At 34.7% G+C, this 17,230-nt stretch overlaps 1 protein-coding gene across 1 annotated transcript; it reads right to left on the reverse strand.

Annotated features, from left to right (window-relative positions):
- Nucleotides 1-633: 633 nt before the first annotated feature.
- Nucleotides 634-17,188, reverse strand: LOC145319789 (uncharacterized). The gene is made up of 7 exons (XM_080162145.1): nt 17,119-17,188; nt 13,148-13,180; nt 11,815-11,912; nt 4,559-4,636; nt 3,389-3,463; nt 2,865-2,893; nt 634-791 (listed from the first exon to the last, which is right to left on the reverse strand). The coding sequence occupies exons 1-7, from the start codon at nt 17,152-17,154 to the stop codon at nt 727-729; spliced, it is 414 nt and encodes a 137-aa protein (XP_080018271.1). The 5' UTR covers nt 17,155-17,188; the 3' UTR covers nt 634-726.
- Between the last annotated feature and the right edge of the window lie 42 nt (nt 17,189-17,230).

Raw genomic sequence — 17,230 nt, forward strand, 5'->3', positions numbered from 1 at the left:
GTCCATTTTAAACATGTTGATTTTTTGATTTTTTAGCAACAAATAATTATGTAATAAAATTATCCGATTGATCTGATTTTTGGAATACTGATTCCTAAGACAACAAAGTACAATGTTATAAGAGAAGCATCTCTATAATTAAATCTTCAAAATGTAAGTATGTCCTTAATCAATATCCTGTATTTACATAGTTTTGTTTCAACTTTTATACTTTCATATTCTGATTATTCAGTTCTGATACTCTTCAAGTATTTATGTTCGTTTGTCTTACCGTTTCAGAGATTCGCTTTTATGGATGTTGTCATCCTTGTTGAAATAAATTTAGATAAGTGGGTGATGTTCTTTTTCATTTGTTTGTTTCTTGCTTTTGTACAGTTTAGGTTAGGTCATATTGGGTAATATTTATTAGGGTTGGGCCGGATATCCGGTTCGGCCGGTTATCCGGACATTTTCAATATTCGGCCAGATACCGGGTATTAGAACTATCCGGTTATCCGGTAATTTGCCGGATATTGGGCGTTGGCCAGATATCCGACCGGATACCGGATATTGAAACTATCCGGATACCGGATACCCGTAGGGTCTAAGCACCGCAGGTATTGTTCCTATAAGTTTAGGGTACTGGATACAAAAAAATCACCCCCCCCCCCCCAAATTTATTATTTTCCAAATAAGATAAGGGATTTCAGGGCTCAACAAGTACTTTGAGGAAAACTTAAGCAATTACTAAATTTTTTCTTGCATTGATTTGCTTAATGCTGCAAAACTCTGGATCATTTTCGAAACAAAACCTAAAAAAAAAAACATTTTTAGATTTTATTGCACTAAAGTAAGTACAAAAAATGAACAACTTTGGGGACTTAAAGGACAGTACACGAGAAATTGATGCAAACAATCAACCCCCGCCTTATATGGTCCATTACAAAACTTCCCTGAAAATTATGGAACAATCGGTCTAGCCGTTTATTAAGTCTTTCAGGATAAAATTTGCCATATATTATATGGGTCCTGCAAAGGTTTAATGCTGTTTTATTATTATTGGATTTAAGTCTATGAATGATTAAGGATACTTTTATAGCCACTTATTTCCCTTTTATCTACAGGGCCCCTAAATAGGTGTCCAGCCGCTAGATCAAACCAAATTTGAAATATCCAACTATTTCTTGTATTAAAAGAATAACAATTTTGACCATAAGTAGCGAAGCAATAGCTGAGATAGGGTTTTAAAAAATGCCGTGTTTTTTCGACAATTTTCAGCATAAATGCATTAATAAATATGCAGCGAAAATGGATTTCAGTTGTATTAGACATTATACAAATAGCTAAAATAATAATTTTAAAATTTTGAATTCTTATGTTATCCCATCGTCTTCGTTGATGCTGTGAGTATTGGTGCAAAAAATATGACGTAACAAAAAAAATTTGCCAATGAGAGGCCGTTATTGACCAATGGTAAAATTTATAGTGGCCTCTCATTGGCTAATTTTATTGGCACCAATACTCACAGCATCGTCTTCGTTCAATCAATCAATGTTTAAAAAATTGTCGAAAAAAACGCGGCATTTTTTAAAACTCCATCTCTGAGGCAATTTTTATTAGCAGGTGATAAATACTGCAATTAATAAATTGTTAGTTAGCTAAGAATAAGAAGAAACATGGAGATAGTATAATCTAATTTGACGTACGGACAGGCAAACCCAAATTAAAGAGTAGCTGCACTACTTTGCATTTGACATTTTGACTACTTGAATCATAAGTGGAATTATAGTAAATAAAACAAAAGGTCAAATAATGTTAATCTATTTAAATATTATAAATTATTAGTTTGGGGACTTTCCACCAAATATAAGTTAATGGACACCCCCCCCCCCGAACACAGTAATAGTGTCTGACTGATTATGACGTAACAAAAAAAATTAGCCAATGAGAGGCCACTATAAATTTTACCATTTGTCAATAGCGGCCTCTCATTGGCTATTTTTTTTTGTTACGTCATAATCAGTCAGACACTATTACTTACTGTGTTCCACCCCCCCCCCCCCTGTAGTAAAGACAAATGCAATTTTAAAAAGAATTAAAGCATAACAATTCTCGAAGTGATTAAAAGTCAACTCTAGTAGATCCTCGATGAAGATACACAAAATTACCCCTTCTGGAAATTACAATTAGTGGTTGAAACGTTTGGACACTCAATATAATGAACAAAACGTTAAAAGTTTAAGTGCCCAGTTGTTAAGGCAACGGATAAGAAAATGTTATTTGAAAACTTTGGGGACTAGTGTAATAAACAACCCAATGTCCCCTCCTTCCCTGATCATTATGAGTGTTTTCTTTTAAATCTATTTATTCACAGCCATGAATCGTCCTAAAATTTAAGAGATTTTTTTTATATTTGTATACTAAATAAATTGAAATCAGCTGTTTTACTGCATTACTTATGGTCATAATTGTCCTTGTTGGTTTATTTAAAAAACTAGCGGCTACGCCCCTAGAGGCCTCTAGGGGGCACTTGAGGAGGAGAGAGTCGAATTTAATAACCCAATTTCTTATTTTAGATTTTAAAAGAAAAATTTAAAAAAAAAAAAAAATTTGGGGGGGGGGGGGGGTGCCCCCCCTCATTTTTAATTTTAGTAAAAAAAAATTTTAAATTTTTTTTGGGGGGGGTATTTTTCATTTTTTGGGGGGTTGGGTGTGTCCCACCCCCCCCCCCCCCCCAAGAAAATAGTTATAAACCTTCACGGGACCTATGAGAAGCTACCCTGTTAAGGAGAACCCGATCGGTTCAGCGGTTAGCGAGATCCTTCGGTACAGACACACAAACACACAGACAAACAGACATCCTGTTACTTTAGTATAAGGATTACCTTTATCTCCAGGTTTATGTAGAATTTCCCTTAAAAAAAACACTTATTAAAATCCAAAGTTTATTTATTATGATCCAACTGATAGATTCATTTTGTCAAGAAACGTTGTGAATTCAAATAAAAATTTAATAAAAAATCACAAAAAAAACAGAATTAATGATGTGCTACTTCCCCCCCCCCCCCCCTCCAATCAAATTAGAATGTCCAAAAAAACCTTGAACGTTCTTAAACCAAATTCGTAATTTACTTAGTAACTTTCGGATAAGTCCTATTTATAGAGTAGCGCTACTAAAAAAAATTGCATCGTATTATAGACCGTTTTTGGCGGATACTAAAATAAAAAAAAAAAATTCTCTTTGGCCACCCAAAGAAAACAAAACTGGTAGGTATTACTTTCATTTATTTTATTTTATAATTCATTGAAAATTAATAATAATATGATACGATACATGATTTTTCAGCATGGCTCAGTTTTAATGTAGCGGATTAGAATCGGTTTTGAAGCCATACTGAAATTCCACTACCTGTACTTTGAATCTAGCTCATTTACTCCTTCATAGGGTAGAAAGTGCCACCATTTACATCCAGCTCCATAGTATCTGCAAATAGATTTAAAATGTGTAGATGGACAATCCAATAATTAAACCAATAGTAACACAGCGTAAGAACATTCCGCTCGTATTAATGGTTACAAGTTTTATATTGGGGTTGGGCCGGATATCCGGTTTGGCTGGTTACCCGGCTATTTTCAATAACCGGCTGGATACCGGATATTGAAACTATTTGGATACCGGATATCCGGCTGATTTTTATAATGCCGTATATCAAAAGCTTGCCAGATATCTGGCCGGAACCGGATATCCGGCATTAGAAATCAGCCGAATATCCAGTATTAGGTATCCGGCCCAACCCTATTTTATATACAGTACGGTTCAGCTATAAACACCCGTTATTAAACAGTCAATTTTTTTTTGAAAATCGCTCCAGCCTTTTGCGAAAATAACTAGACAGACCGACATCATTATACTTTAAAAATAGGAATTTTTAGATCCTCTTACAATTGGCATTAAATTAAACTTATATAAACTTATATTATTTTTTTAAAGAGATTATCTACTTATATCAAATGTTTTATAAAAGTCAAAATAAGTCTTATTCTAAATATTTTTGTAATATAAAAACCAGATTAAACTAGGGATTTAAAATCAAACTGAATTTAAGTAAGGCTAAACACATAGAAATATGTATACATAACAACGAATGGCAACATCCAATTTTAAGGGTAAAGTGAGCATAACAGACAGACAGACGGACACAATATAAGCTTAGTAATATAAATCTTGACACAAAATTTAGCATGCTATCTTTATTAACTGCTGAGAAAAAAACACATATTTTTTTCACCCCCCCCCCTTTCAATTTGTCTTCTAAAAATAAAAAGTAAGAAAATTGTTGTATGGGATCATCTTTCATTGGTAGGATGAAGATACCCTAACTCAAAGTAGTTAAAAACCATGCCTTGGACCTATAAGAAGCTTCACTGTAAAGGAGAACCATAGTAACCATAGTTAATTAGTTAGAACGATCCTTTGCTACAGACAAAAAAGCTTACTACATTATATGATAGGATTATAACATATTACGATTGGAGAAAAATAGTAGAGTAAATTATAATACAGTTGAATTATACTAACCTAATCATTGTATTTCTATACCATAGCTTGTTATTGCAATCATGATAAATTCCATTACCCGTCCAACACGAATTTCTACTAAAAATTAAAATAGTTTTATAGACAGTTATCCACTGATAGGAAAATTAATATAGGATCTAGGATATACGAAGCTATACTCGAGGTGTATTTTCTTTAATCTTTTTCAGAGGCTTATTTATCGCATCGTATTATACACAGCTTTCCATGGATAGTTAGATAAAAATCCAGATATTTGGTCCAAAGGGGCCAAATTCGCGGGCAAAAAAAACATCTTATTACTCCTAGAAAACTGTCAATAATATGATACGATACACGATTTCTTAGAATGCCTCAGATCCGGTTCTAATCCATCAGATTTTTTGTCGAATTATCGATACCCTACTGAAATATAGAATTCTCTGGATTAATTAAAGACATAAAAAAACAATATTATTTTAGATTAAAATATCTGGATTACCTCAATTTACATTTAAATGAATAAATATGATACTTTCATGCTTATTGAGATAAAGTTCCCCAAATTAAAACTCATGGATTAAAATTTAAAGTGCTTAATCTCAAGTTTCTGTAAAATTTTTAAATTTGACTGAAAATACCAACGTCTTTGTTTTCAGAACAGCAGCTTATTTCAGCCGCAGACACCCTTAGCCGCACTCGGCCTCAGCCACTCTCAGCAACAGCTGTGAGGCTGACTCTGGCTAAATAAATTTTTTCGGCTGAAGCTTTGAGTGGATGAGGCTTCGAGTGGCTGAAATCGGCTGAGACTTCGGGTGGCTTATGTTTTCTTTAAGCCGACCAAGGCTGAGGCTTATTGGGTGGCTGAGAAAGCCGCGTGGCTGATTTTGAGGCTTCTCTAGCCGCACAGCAGATGGTGGCTGCCGTTCCCTGGTAAAATTTGAGCAAGATAAGACATAGTGAATTTAATTTTTGAGGGTGAAAAATATTTATACAAAGATTGAATCAATCTTCGAGGATCTCTTAACAATTACAAAACCTTGCCTAACCTAAACATAAACTTTATACTAGGGACCAGCATATTAAAGTTTTTGACAATCAAAGTATACTTATTATGGATTTGAATTGGATTAATATCCGCTATATAAAATCCGGTTCTGGACCATACTGGAGAATAGTTATTTCTTTCATCGTATTATAAACGGCTTTCCGCGGGTATAGAATGTACAATTATAAGATTGAAACCATTTTTTAGCCCCGAGGTGCCGAAGGCACGGGCTAAAAAAACTGGTTTTAATCTTATGATTTTACATTTTTATATTCGTAGAAAGCTGTTTATAATACGATGCAAGACATAGTTTTTTCAAATAGATGAGAACCGGTTCCTATCCACCGGATTCGAATGAATACGAGAAAAATGTTTATGCATAAGTTTAAACAAATTGTCAGCAAAATTGTAAGTAAAAACGCAAGAATTTCAAACATTAAGGAGAGTAGTTACTCTACAACTGATCTCAATAGTTAGTTAATTGGAGAGCTGCGCTTTTATAAATGTTGTCATCCTTATTCATGACACATTAATTGGGGATGTAAAGGGACAATAGCACATCCCCAATGATGATACACAAAATTATTCCTTCACAGATTAAAATTAGTGGTTAAAGCGTTTAGACACTCAACTAAATGACCAAACCAATAAAACTTCAATAAAAGTCCAGAAGGTTGTAAGCCAACAAATAAGAAAAGGTTATTATAAAAGTTTGGGGACTAGTGTAATAAACAGCCCAATGTCCCCTCCCTCCGTGCACATTAATACGTATTTAACATTATATTGAAGGACCAATTTTGTCTCAATTAAAAAAGATCTTTTGCTTGTTAGTGTATAAAAATGGAAAATTTATTAAAACATGGATGTCAGTATCAAAAACAGCGAAGCTTTACAATTTATATAATAAAATAGACTAAAAATAAACAATCAAAAACCAACAGAATAGGATAATCATTATAAAAAGTAACAGGATGTCTGTCTGTTTACAGCTTAAAATCTCGCTAACAGCTTTGCCAGCATGCCTCTTCTTTAAAGTGAAGCTTTAATATCCAGGAAGATTTATAACTATTTTTTGGGAGTTCACTTTCACCCACTCAACAGAAATAATGCCAGTCCCAAAAAAAACTTCCTTTTTTCTCTTTAGAAACTAAAACTGAAAGGGAGTGGTTCTATTTAACCTGCCCTAAGAGGCCTCTAGGAACACAGCCGCTAGTGGCACCATCCCAGTTGAGGAGTGAGATTCTACCCCATGTGAAAAAATAAACCCCCCCCCCCCGCCATCTGTCAAAATAAACCCCCCCCCCCCGGCATCATGTGATTTGTACCCCATCTTAAATTTTGGTCCCTGTAATTTTCAATGTATAAAACAAAGCTTGGTGGTAATAAACTATGAGTTATAGGGGTAAAATATTACATATGGGGTAAGTATATAAAATATGGGGAACAAAAATCACACATGGAGGTCCAAAAATTAATATGGGGTCATTTTTTCATGATGGGGTAGCTTCAAGTGCTTATATCTGGAGAACCGTAAGAGATAGAGGCCTAGTTGCTTGACTGTGGTAACTCAGATTTACACAAGGAAGCCATTTATGCACATGGGGTGTCAAAATTTGATATGGGGTATTTTTTAATTTTTTCATGATGGGGTGTCAAAATTTCATATGGGGTATTTTTTTTCATGATGGGGTAGTTTCAAGTGCTTATATCTGGAGAACCGTAAGAGATAGAGGCCTAGTTGCTTGACTGTGGTAACTCAGATTTACATAAGGAAGCCATTTATGCACATGGGGGACCAAAATTTGATATGGGGTATTTTTTTCATGATGGGGGTAGTTTTAAGTGCTTATATCTGGAGAACCGTAAAAGATAGAGGCCTAGTTGCTTGACTGTGGTAACTCAGATTTACATATGGAAGCCATTTATGCACATAGGAGACCAAAATTTGCTATGGGGTATTTTTTTCATGATGGGGGTAGTTTCAAGTGCTTATATCTTGAGAACCGTAAGAGATAGAGGCCTAGTTGCTTGACTGTGGTAACACAGATTTACACAAGGAAGCTATTCATGCACATGGGGGACCAAAATTTGATATGGGGTATTTTTTTCATGAGGGGGGTAGTTTCAAGTGCTTATATCTGGAGAACCGTAAGAGATAGAGGCCTAGTTGCTTGACTGTGGTAACTCAGATTTACACAAGGAAGCCATTTATGCACATGGGGGACCAAAATTTGATATGGGGTATTTTTTTCATGATGGGGGTAGTTTCAAGTGCTTATATCTGGAGAACCGTAAGAAATAGAGGCCTAGTTGCTTGACTGTGGTAACTCAGATTTACATATGGAAGCCATTTATGCACATGGGGGACCAAAATTTGATATGGTGTATTTTTTTCATGATGGGGGTAGTTTCAAGTGCTTATATCTTGAGAACCGTAAGAGATAGAGGCCTAGTTGCTTGACTGTGGTAACACAGATTTACACAAGGAAGCCATTTATGCACATGGGGGACCAAAATTTGATATGGGGTATTTTTTTCATGATGGGGGTAGTTTCAAGTGCTTATATCTTGAGAACCGTAAGAGATAGAGGCCTAGTTGCTTGACTGTGGTAACTCAGATTTACATAAGGAAGCCATTTATGCACATGGGGGACCAAAATTTGATATGGGGTATTTTTTTCATGATGGGGGTAGTTTCAAGTGCTTATATCTGGAGAACCATAAGAGATAGAGGCCTAGTTGCTTGACTGTGGTAACTCAGATTTACATATGGAAGCCATTTATGCACATGGGGGACCAAAATTTGCTATGGGGTATTTTTTTCATGCTGGGGGTAGTTTCAAGTGCTTATATCTTGAGAACCGTATGAGATAGAGGCCTAGTTGCTTAACTGTGGTAACACAGATTTACACAAGGAAGCTATTTATGCACATGGGGGACCAAAATTTGATATGCGGTATTTTTTTCATGATGGGGGTAGTTTCAAGTGCTTATATCTGGAGAACCGTAAGAGATAGAGGCCTAGTTGCTTGACTGTGCTAACTCAGATTTACATAAGGAAGCCATTTATGCACATGGGGGACCAAAATTTGATATGGGGTATTTTTTTCATGATGGGGGTAGTTTCAAGTGCTTATATCTGGAGAACCATAAGAGATAGAGGCCTAGTTGCTTGACTGTGGTAACTCAGATTTACATATGGAAGCCATTTATGCACATGGGGGAGGTCAGGTTAGGTTAAGTTAGGTTAGGTTAGGTTAAAATGGGTTAGGTTAGGTTAAGATGGGTTAGGTTAGGTTAAGATGGGTTAGGTTAGGTTAAGATGGGTTAGGTTAGGTTAAGATGGGTTAGGTAAGGTTAAAATGGGTTAGGTTAGGTTTATTTGGTTTAGGTTAGTTTAAAATTGGTTAGGTTAGGTTTGGTTGGGTTAGGTTAGGTTAAGTTAGGTTAGTTTAAGATTGAGTAGCCCTGCAGGGCTACTCAATATTACCTAACCTAACCTAATTACCTAGGTTGGGTTTAGTTTGGTTAGGTTAGGTTAGATCAAGTTAGGTTAGTTTAAGATTGAGTAGCCCTATTAAATTTCGATACCCCATGTGCATAAATGGCTTCCTTATGTAAATCTGAGTTACCACAGTCAAGCAACTAGGCCTCTATCTCTCACAGTTCTCCAGATATAAGCACTTGAAACTACCCCCACCATGAAAAAAATACCCCATATCAAATTTTGGTCCCCCATGTGCATAAATGGCCTTCTTATGTAAATCTGAATTACCACAGTCAAGCAACTAGGCCTCTATCTCTCACAGTTCTCCAGATATAAGCACTTGAAACTACCCCCATCATGAAAAAAAATACCCCATATCAAATTTTGGTGCCCCATGTGCATAAATGGCTTCCTTATGTAAATCTGAGTTACCACAGTCAAGCAACTAGGCCTCTATCTCTTCCGGTTCTCCAGATATAAGCACTTGAAACTACCCCCATCATGAAAAAAAGTACCCCATATTAAATTTTGGTCCCCCATGTGCATAAATAGCTTCCTTATGTAAATCTGAGTTACCACAGTCAAGCAACTAGGCCTCTATCTCTTACGGTTCTCCAGATATAAGCACTTGAAACTACCCCCATCATGAAAAAAAGTACCCCATATTAAATTTTGGTCCCCCATGTGCATAAATGGCTTCCTTATGTAAATCTGAGTTACCACAGTCAAGCAACTAGGCCTCTATCTCTTACGGTTCTCCAGATATAGGCACTTGAAACTACCCCAATCATGAAAAAAATACCCCATATTAAATTTTGGTCCCCCATGTGCATAAATGGCTTCCTTATGTGAATCTGAGTTACCACAGTCAAGCAACTAGGCCTCTATCTCTTACGGTTCTCAAGATATAAGCACTTGAAACTACCCCCATCATGAAAAAAATACCCCATATCAAATTTTGACACCCCTTGTGCATAAATGGCTTCCTTGTGTAAATCTGAGTTACCACAGTCAAACAACTAAGCCTCTATCTCTTACGGTTCTCCAGATATAAGCACTTGAAGCTACCCCATCATGAAAAAATGACCCCATATTAATTTTTTGACCTCCATGTGTGAGTTTTAACCCCTTGCTTCAATGTTAATATCATAGCATTGTTTCTACCCCATCTGTGTTTCTCAACCACTAATTATGTTTGATGACATCCAGAAAAATGTATATTATGTAGTTCAATAATCTGCCACTAGATGTTCCTATTTCAAACAAACTATTGTTTTTTTTCTTCAATGGAGCCAAATTTTTATCTTAAAATATTAGGTAAAGTAAAGTATTAGAATATGTTGGTGATTTAGTATAAAAAAAGTCTTAAAAGAGAAATAAAAAAAATAAATAGAGGCATTTTCAAATTTTATTCAAAATATAGGAAAATATAGAAGAGTGAAAGGCATAGCTTCACTACAGTGGAGCATGGTAGCTTTTGCTACCCTAATATAAATTCTTTCGCGCGAGGCTCACCTCGCAAACCCCTCTAGACTCTCCCCCCCCCCCCTACCCAGATTTTATTTCCCCTTCTGCCAATCATGCCCCCATCTATCAAATCAGACCCCACCTTCCAATTCTGGCCTCATCTTCAAATTTAGACCCCATCCTTCATTTTTGTCCCCTGTTCAATAATTTATCCCTTCTCTGATATTATTTTGTTTCTCTTGGAGAGGAACAAAATATGAAGATGGGGATCAAATTACATGATGGGGACAAAATCACACGATGTGGTATAAATTTCATGATGCCGGTGGGGGGGGGTTTATTTTGATAGTTGGCGGGGGGGGGGTTATTTTTTCAGATGGGGTAGAATCTCACTCCTCAACTGGGAAATTGCCGCCGCTAGTTATATATATTATATAATAAAATATAATAAAAAATCTTCGAATATAATAAGAACATACCGACTTTCTAGTAACGATTATAGAATTGCTTCGCTTTCTTGCTTGTACCTGATTGCCCTAGTGAAGTACTCCATGACGATTATTTTGACCTTTTTATTAGATATCCGGATTTTACTTACATAGATTATTTATCTTTTTAAATAATAAATAATGTGAGGTCATACACGAAGGTTTTTTTTAAATGTAAGAGCCAAAAAAAACACTTAAATAATTTTTAAAACATATTCGTAAAAAAAGTCTTGAGGTAAATCTAAATCTTCATAACAGATACTTTGCAGAGCTGTGTAGAATGAAGTGTATTCACTGCACCCCCCCCCCCCCCCCCCCCCCACCTTACAAAATAAAGGTGGCGGATACACGCCTCCCTTGATAAGGGTCTACAACCGCTTGCAACACTCCTAATAAAACAGCCATGGGGGGTGTTTTGTTAAGGTAAAAAAAGTCAAAGCTATTAAAATCTAAAAGCGTTGTGAGAAAAAAATTTGCATGATTCTCGAGTCATTTTACCTATCAAAGATAACCTGTACGACTTAAGAGTGTGTTAATAGTGTAAGGGGGTGAATCCACTCCCCTGGCAATAAATGACACCCCTCTTGTTGTGGGCTATGTTGCTTCATAATTTATCAAAACCTCAAACCTCGACAGAAACGTTGAGTCGAAAAAACAATTTCAATGTAATGGGTGATTTTGTTTATTATAATTTAAAAAAGGCAAACCCGTCCAAAGTACTCGAATACAATGATTTATCCTCCTCCATTGTCTTATCCCTTAAGATCCCTGACAGTATAAAAATATTTACTTGTAATTTGGTGTTGGAGGTTCTAGGTTGACCGCTCGCCACAAAGTATTATCTGAGGGCAGAGAACATATCCCTCTGGATAAAATTCCGTGGGTCAACTAAAATAAATGGAAACATTGAAGATTAATGGCGGTTTCCCTTATAATTCTTAGTCGAGCATATGAGCTCCCTCATATTTTGAAATAAATTGAAATAAGGGGGGAGGATTGTTGTTTTGTTTGTTTGTTGATTATTTTAGGTCAGATTTGGTTAGGTTATATTAGGTAGCCACGCAGGGTAAGTTTAATGAAGGTATAGCCCCTGCAGGGTAACATAAAGGCCCCTGCCGGGGTTATGCATGTAAAAAAACTAGACCTCCTTATTTCCAATTGAAAAAAACAGCATCTAGGGGCTCTGTATTCGAAGGAGTAGGGAAAGTAGGAAAATAACATAAAATCAAACAAAGATAATAAAAATTAAATAGCATGAAACCATCCAGGGACCTATCAGAAGATTCCATAAAATGGAGAACTCAATCGGTTCAGTAGGTATAGAAATCTTAAGCCACAGACAAAGAAACATTACTATTTTATATAATAGTTTTCTATAATACAAAGTAGCTTGATGTCTGTCTGTCCGTCCGTCTGAAGCTTAAGATCTCGGTAACCACTGAACCGATCGGATTCTACTCTTCACGGTATATACCTACTGGTCCTGTGGTGATTTTAGGCTATTTTCTTGGGGGGTGGGACACCCCAAACCCCACCCCCCCCAAAAAAAAAAAATCCCTCCCCCATTTTTTATGTTTTTGTAGGAGATATCCTTGGTCATTTTTTTTTGTAGAAGATTTCCTCGGTCCTTCATATTTTTTTTTACGAATTTCACCTTAACTTTTTTTATCATCTCTTGGGGCAAAGCCCCTAGAGTCTTGGTGATAAAAAAAAATAAGGTGAAATTCGTAAAAGGACCAAGGAAATCTCCTGCAAAAAAAATATGAAGGACCAAGGAAATCTTCTGCAAAAAAAAAAAAAAAAAAATGGGGGGGAGATTTTTTTGTTTTTAGGGGGGTTGGGGGTGTCCCACCCCCCAAGAAAATATCTTAAAACCATCACAGGACCAGTAGGTATAATTCCTGAAAAGTAGAGCCCAATCGGTTCAGCGGTTACTGAGATCTTAAGCTTCAGACGGACAGACAGACGGACAGAAAGACGGACAGACGGACAGACATCGTTCTACTTTGTATTATAGATATAAGGGAGAGGGGGTTCAGTGTTGGATAGGAACTTTGAGTAAAAGCACCAAATCAACAGTCATATAATAGATCTACTAAATTTATTTTTTTTGTGATACTTACAATATGTTGATCAACATCCCATGTATACTCATCCTAAAAATAATAGTTATTTATCGCATCCTACTATAAGCAGCTTTCTGCGGATTAAAAAATTTACAACTATAAGATTGAAATTAAGATTTAGATTGGTTCTAATATTATGATTGTACATTTTATATTCGTAAAAAACTGGATATAATACGATACGATACATGGTTGTTCAGTGTGCCTGAGAACCGGTTCTTATCCACCGGATATTAGTTGGTTTTGATGCCATACTGAAAAATAATTTCTAGAGTAGATGCGCTGCTAACTTAAATAGGTACAAGGAAGACACGCCTCCGTGGAAGTGTATTTAAGAATAGTTATTTCCTTTATCGTATTATAAACGGCTTTCCGCGGATATAGAATGTACAATTATAAGATTAAAACCAGTTTTTTTAGCCCCGAGGTGCCAAAGGCACGTGGTAAAAAAACTGGTTTCAATCTTATGATTGTACATTTTTATATTCGTAGAAAGCTGGATATAATACGATGCTAGACATAGTTTTTTCGTATGGATGAGAACCGGTTCCTATCCACCGGATTCGAATGAATACGAGAAAAAAAAATCCACGGCCTGGGTCTAGATTTTCTAGCCCCTAAAGATGAGTCAAAATATACAGGGCCGTTACCATTACCAGTTACCATTACTTTACCTAAAATACGTATACAAATGAGATGTTTATCTGTGGTCCTCAAGCGATTTGTGGGATAATGCCTGGCAACCATTAAACAATAGTGCTTTGTTTAAGTTTCATTGTTATAATTTAAATCATTTAGACTAAAATAAGTATGAATTTCTGTTTTATTGTCGTTAAGTCAAAAGTTAATTTTATTTCATCTAAATACATAATAGGAAGGAAGGGGACATCGGGCTGTTTATTAAAAGCGAGGCTTTTCTATAATTAGGGTCGGTCCGTCCGTCCGTACGTCCGTAACGGATAGCTTTTTTCGCTAATTCAGGCATGTTAGAATTGTCCTATTGATTTCAAACTTTGCATGGTGATTCCTGTAGTAGTTAGGTACGATTTAGAAAGCGTAGCAACTCTATAATCATTACCAGAATGTCCGTACGTCCATTTTAAACATGTTAATTTTTTTACTTTTTTAACAACAAATTTTTATGTGATCTAATAATCCGATTGATCTGATTTTTGGTTAACTGATTCCTGGGACAACAAAGTACAATATTATAAGAAAAGTAACTCTATAATCAAGTCCTAAAAATGTAAGTATGTCCATAAACATTATTCTGTATCAAGCAGTTTTTCAACAATTTTACTTAAAATTTTGCTTCGACATTTATACATTTATATTCTGATTATTCAGTTCTGATACTATACAAGTGTTAATGTCCGTTAGTCCTACCGTTTCAGTGCTTCGCTTTTATGGATGTTGTCATCCTTGTTATAATAGTCCCCAAAGTATTATCATAACGTTTTCTTGTTTGTTGGCTTAACAACCCTAGGGAATTTATTGAATTTTAATTGATTAGTTCATTTAGTTAAGTTTACAATCGTTTTAACCACTAATTGTAATATACAGAAGGTTTGTGTATTATAATTGGGGATGTATTGTACATCAATTTATCAGTCATTTAGATCCCTGCTGTAAACCAAATTCATTTAAAAATATTAATTAAAAGATCTGAGGTGAATTCTTAAAAAAACTTTTGCCCAACTAAAATTTTAGTGAGGCACAATTATCCCCTCTAAATTTTTAGTTTGCCTCACTGATTTTAGTGGGGCAAATTTTTTTTAAGAATTCACCTCTGGTCATAGGTACTCCCCCCCTCCCTTCTCTTCAGGAAAAGTAAAAATTCATTTCAAAATTTAAATTAACTTTCCTCTATAATTTTTAAAAGCGAAGCTTTTCTATAATTAGGGTCGGTCCGTACGTCCGTCCGTCCGTCCGTCCGTACGTCCGTCCGTCCGAGATAGATAGCTTTTATTCGTTAATTTAGGCATGTTAGAATTGTCCTATCGATTTCAAACTTTGCATGATGATTCCTGTAGTAGTTGGGTTCGATTTAGAAAGCGTAGCAACTCTATAATCATTACCAAAATGTCCGTACGTCCATTTTAAACATGTTGATTTTTACTTTTTTAACACCAAATTTTTAAGTGTTCTATTTATCCGTTTGATCTGATTTTTGGTATATTGATTCCTGGGACAACAAAGAACAATATTATAAGCGAAGCAACTCTATAATCAAGTCCAAAATGTAAGTATGTTCATAAACATTATCCTGTTTTTAAGCAGTTTTTCAACAAATTTACTTACAATTTTGATTCGACATTTATACATTTATGTTCCGATTTTTCAGTTCAGATACTATACAAGTGTTAATGTCCGTTTGTCCTACCGTTTCAGTGCTTCGCTTTTATGGATGTTGTCATCCTTGTTTTCTTTAATAACACTCTAGAATGATGTGTATAAATATGTAGCATTGTGATTTTAATAAACAACAAGGATGACAACATCCATAAAAGCGAAGCTCTGAAACGATATGACAGACGAACATTAACTTTTGTTGAGTGTCAGAACTGAATATACAAAATATGAAAATATAAGGTTTGACAAAACTATACGTAAATTTGTTGCAAAACTTCTTAAATACAGAATTCTGTTTAATACTTGATTATAGAGATGCTTCGCTCAAATTATTGTACCTTATTGTAATATGAATCAGTAATCAAAAAATCAGATCAATCGGATGATTTTATCACATAAAATTTTTTTATTAAAAAAGTAAAAAAATTAACATGTTTAAAATGGACGTACGGACATTCTGGTAACGATTATAGAGTTGCTACGCTTTCTAAATCGTACCTAACTACTACAGGAATAACCATGCAAAGTTTGAAATCGATAGGACAATTCTAACATGCCTAAATTAACGAATAAAAGCTAACTATCTCGGACGGACATACGGACGGACCGACCCTAATCATAGAAAAGCTTCGCTTTTAAAAATACATGAAAGAATCTAAAATTGAATTAATTTTTACAACATAATCATTTATTGCGCATATAAATAATATGTTAAAGTAAATTATTTTAAAAATATCAATGAATCCTTATTATTCATAATGGATATACAATACAAGAGAAATTTTGTTGTCAATTAAGGTTGCTAAAATAGTGTTCATTTATTAGTCAGTAGGTTCAACAAGTAGGAGGGGATGAAAGCTTATCATTTATTCACGAGGGCAAAAAATATTCATTCCTAAACAAAAAACTGGATAGGAATATCATTCTCATTTAAACAAAAACTCATTTTTATGCTAAAATGTGTTTTAATTTTCATTTTTCCCCGAGTTAGTCATTTTTTTAATATCAAATAGAAAAAATCTTTGAGTTATTGGTCAATTTAAGTTCAAAGATTTTTTTTCCTTGTAAAAATTAAATTTAAAAAAAATTAGAAAAAAATCTTCTGACAACAGTAAATTATCATAATCCAAGATGGCGTCAATAGATGTAAAATAATATTTTCAATACAAAAAATTAAAACTTAAGATCTATCGGATGGAAAAGGTTTGAAACCGATAGAACATTTCTTTATACTAAAACATATTTTAATTAAATTAATGTTACCTAAATGTTAAATGTTACCTCGGGGGAAAAAATTACTACCTCAGGGATAAAAATGATACCGGAGAATTTATAGGCAGTCTAATAAAGAGTTCAAAGAGTAACCCCAGGGGCGTCCAAGCTTTTTTATTTGTGGGGGGGTAAAACTTTTTTAAAGGGGGGGGGGGTAATCACTTATTTACTCCCCCCCCCCCTCATGACTAGAGAGATTTGCCTCTAAATGAAAATAAGGATAATATTTTACATCCCATGAAATCTAATAAATATGATTTAGTTGTTAAAAATGTGTTTCTATTTGTTTTTCATGTAATGGCAATTAGTGTTTGTATAGTGGTTCAATAAAAATAATTGCTTACCTTGAATCCAATAAGTTCATGATAATGTTTATACATTTCTTTAACATAAAATCATTACTTTCATAAGATACTTATGCAAAAAAAAGTTTTATAATTATTTTTTTGCTTAAAA

Source organism: Acartia tonsa, chromosome 5 (genome assembly GCF_053477335.1).
Source record: "Acartia tonsa isolate MP-2025a chromosome 5, ASM5347733v1, whole genome shotgun sequence".
NCBI lineage: Eukaryota > Metazoa > Arthropoda > Copepoda > Calanoida > Acartiidae > Acartia > Acartia tonsa.

What these genes read in the sequence shown, in the direction of transcription:
- LOC145319789 (XM_080162145.1), bottom strand. Translation starts at nt 17,154, where the DNA reads ATGTATAAACATTATCATGAACTTATTGGATTCAAG. An exon ending in GGGATGTTGATCAACATATT is followed by an intron (nt 11,913 to 13,147) that starts GTAAGTATCACA and finishes CATTTATTTTAG; the next exon opens with TTGACCCACGGAATTTTATC. An exon ending in GAGCTAGATTCAAAGTACAG is followed by an intron (nt 2,894 to 3,388) that starts GTAGTGGAATTT and finishes GTTTTTTTTAAG; the next exon opens with GGAAATTCTACATAAACCTG.